The 3,010-nt window shown below is 43.9% G+C and overlaps 1 protein-coding gene across 1 annotated transcript; it reads right to left on the bottom strand.

Moving 5' to 3' along the window:
- Nucleotides 1-506: 506 nt before the first annotated feature.
- Nucleotides 507-1,849, bottom strand: hrh2b (histamine receptor H2b). Its single transcript, XM_061085339.1, has 2 exons — nucleotides 1,166-1,849; nucleotides 507-974 (listed from the first exon to the last, which is right to left on the bottom strand). Exons 1-2 carry the CDS (start codon nucleotides 1,784-1,786, stop codon nucleotides 507-509), a joined length of 1,089 nt encoding a protein of 362 aa, XP_060941322.1. The 5' UTR covers nucleotides 1,787-1,849.
- Between the last annotated feature and the right edge of the window lie 1,161 nt (nucleotides 1,850-3,010).

The following is a 3,010-nucleotide window of genomic DNA, read 5'->3' as shown; positions in this document are numbered from 1 at the left end:
ACCATGGACCATGTTGCACTCATAAATAACAAAAAAATACACCTTTATTTTGAAGAATGGATGTTCTATTTAGTTTCAGTTAATGTGTCGAAAAGTCCAGGAATTCACTTTAACTGCAGTGCTGGGACCCGAGCAAAATAAACAATTTGCAACATTTTAACCTCTGCGCAGTTCGCTGGTACATTTACTGAGTCACCCATTCATTCCACTCTGCTGTGCTCTGGCTACAATTTGCTTTTTATACATTCTAATAAGCAGACACTTCAGAACTGTGACTTTTCTTTACTAAAAAAGTCATCAAGAAAATATTGGCCACCTATTATATTACACACAAGCTTTTATTCAGCTTATACACTTAAACACTCATGATGTTGTGTATTGGGTTTTACATGAACTGTGTCACCTTTGGCACTATACACTAAACACCAAAAATGCTCAGCTAGGCTTGTACTGTGAGTAGTACGGCCTTTGTATTTACAGTACCTGCAGGTCTACAGTAAACCATTTCACCACGGCTCATCAGGGATACCGTTTCTCTCGAGAAGCGTGAGGCTCTTCCCCTCATTTTCTTTCATAACTTTGTCCGTATGTTTCTCCACTTTCTGTACGTTAGTAAAGTTCAGACTTTTAGGCACAAACAAGCGTGTGAACAGTAGTTTTCTGCGAGAATGTCCCCTGCAGCGAAGCAGGTCACCGTAGGCCCTGCGGAAATCCCTGTTGAAGGCTGGGTACAGGATGGGGTTCAGGGCCGAATTAAAGTAGCCCAGCCACAGGATCACAGAGTGAAGCGTGTTGGGAGGGTTTGTCTTTTCCTTTATGCCCATGCAGATTAAGAAAGTGAAGTAAGGGAACCAGCAGATGATGAAGGCCCCCAGCACTGCTGCCAGGGTCACTGTGGCTTTGTGCTCGTGGGCTATGGCTGCGGTCGTGGTTGTGCGTGGAGATGACGGCGTGGCAGCACGAATACGCCGCACCTGGACAGAACGATGGAGAGAAGGTTTAGGAACACGAAAGTATGTGAATCATATGTTTAGGTTTTATCACTAATACGAAATCACAAATTTATTTTAGCCTCAGTCTGATGAAAAAGGTTATGCACTGCATTGAGTTATGACCTTTCACATCTCCCCTCAGCATGTTTTACAGAATGATAATAAACACTGACCTGTTCTCGTGCCACTCTGAATATGCAAAGATACATTCCACTCATAAGCAGCAGAGGCAGGTAAAATGAGCCGAAGGCATAAATAAGAACGTAGTTGTTATTCCATTCAAACTGGCAGTAGCGTCCCTCTTTGTCCTCATCCCCCAGGCCCCAGTCCACGTGCTGCACTTTGTAGTCCACCGTGTTCAAGCCCAGGTGGATGGGCACAAAGGACACGGCCAGCGACACGGCCCAGATGGCGATGAGGGCCAGCGTCACCCTCAGAGGGGTGACCCTCCGGGAGTAGCTGAGCGGAGCTGAAATGGCCAGGTATCGGTCCACGCTGATCGCCATCAGGGTCAGGATGGAGGAGGCACACAGCATGACGTCCAGCGAGAGGTAGATGTTACACAGGGCTCCCCCGAAGGGCCACTTCCCGCCACGCAGCTCCACTGTAGCAGTCAGGGGCAGCACCAGCAGGCCCAGCAGCAGATCCGTCAGTGCCAGCGCCACCACGAAGCAGTTGGCGATACACCACAGTCTACGGCTGAGCCCGACAGCCAAACACACCAGCATGTTCCCACTGATGGTCAGAATGATGAACAGCACCAGGACGAGCCCCCGGAGGGCTGTGGAGATCATGGTGCCTTCCTCCTCCTGCTCCTCCTCAGGCACCCGGCCGCAGAAACACTGCTACTGTTCGAATCCCAGTAAAAAAGAAGAAGTAATAACTGCTTCATCCAAGTATCTTCAAACTTTTCAGAAGTAGATCACTGAGCTCACAGCACTTCCCAGCCATTTCTGAGGCAAAGATGTCCCTGGTGAAAAAGAAGAAGAACTGTCATCATCTGAATAATTTACACTTTACCAATAAAAAGCATTTTATCATTTAATCAATCAAATATTTGTATAATCAATTTAAAAACCACAATTTGCTTCATAAAGCACGTGACCTGTCTGTTTTAAAAGAAAAGGACTTCTCCTCCTGTCATTTAATGAAATTACCTAAATGCAGCTTCCTGACTAAGATCAGAGGACTGCAGGTAAGCTGGTTTGCCATGGCCTTATAACAAATCAAATAATTAAAAATGTCTTTATTTTCTATTCTGTATTTGACTCATTTTAAACTAATGATTTCTTTTTAAATGCTGTGCATGTTGTGTTTTTATGTGGAGCACTTTGAATTGCCTTGTTGTGGAATTCCAAATAAACTTGCCTGATGCACATGTAAAGTCATAATACCAGAAACTATTAAAATACAACACAGAGTTGATATTCACGTCAGCACTCACACAGTACACGCAGCTTTCACCCTCTTATGGACATACTGTACCTCATTTTAATACCCTTAAGTTTCAATACATCTGCCAAGTTAAGCGAAACAACAGCGACATTCTTGCCCTTCATTTCCAGCTCATTACCATGTAGTATAAACCCCCTAATCAGTTTACATGTTAAAAATAGAATGGTATTCAGTAGAGCTCATAGCTTCGCAAATTAGGCCAAATAGACCCCTTAACACCTGAACCAAGTCATATTCGTTTGGACATAGTTCTAAAACTATTGAGACAAAGTGTTGATTCCCCTCTGAATCCACATAACCTCAGCTACACATATGTTGTAGTTACAGGTTTCTCTGCCCTACCGTAAAAAGCCTGATATTTTTCATCATCACTGAATCATTTCGTGATGAAGAAACAACAACAGCATTGTCCGGCTGTCCAAAATGTTGTCTTTCTTTGCACAATGTCATCTTTCCACAAAGGTTTCTGGAAATCTGTTGACCAACCAACAAACAAACAAATGGACAGGGGTGAAAGCACATCTATCTACTGATGTTCATTCAAACACTTGACCAGATTCATT

This window comes from Limanda limanda, chromosome 14 (assembly GCF_963576545.1).
Source record: "Limanda limanda chromosome 14, fLimLim1.1, whole genome shotgun sequence".
Classification (NCBI taxonomy): Eukaryota; Metazoa; Chordata; class Actinopteri; order Pleuronectiformes; family Pleuronectidae; genus Limanda; species Limanda limanda.
This window is presented reverse-complemented; position numbering and strand designations above follow the sequence as displayed.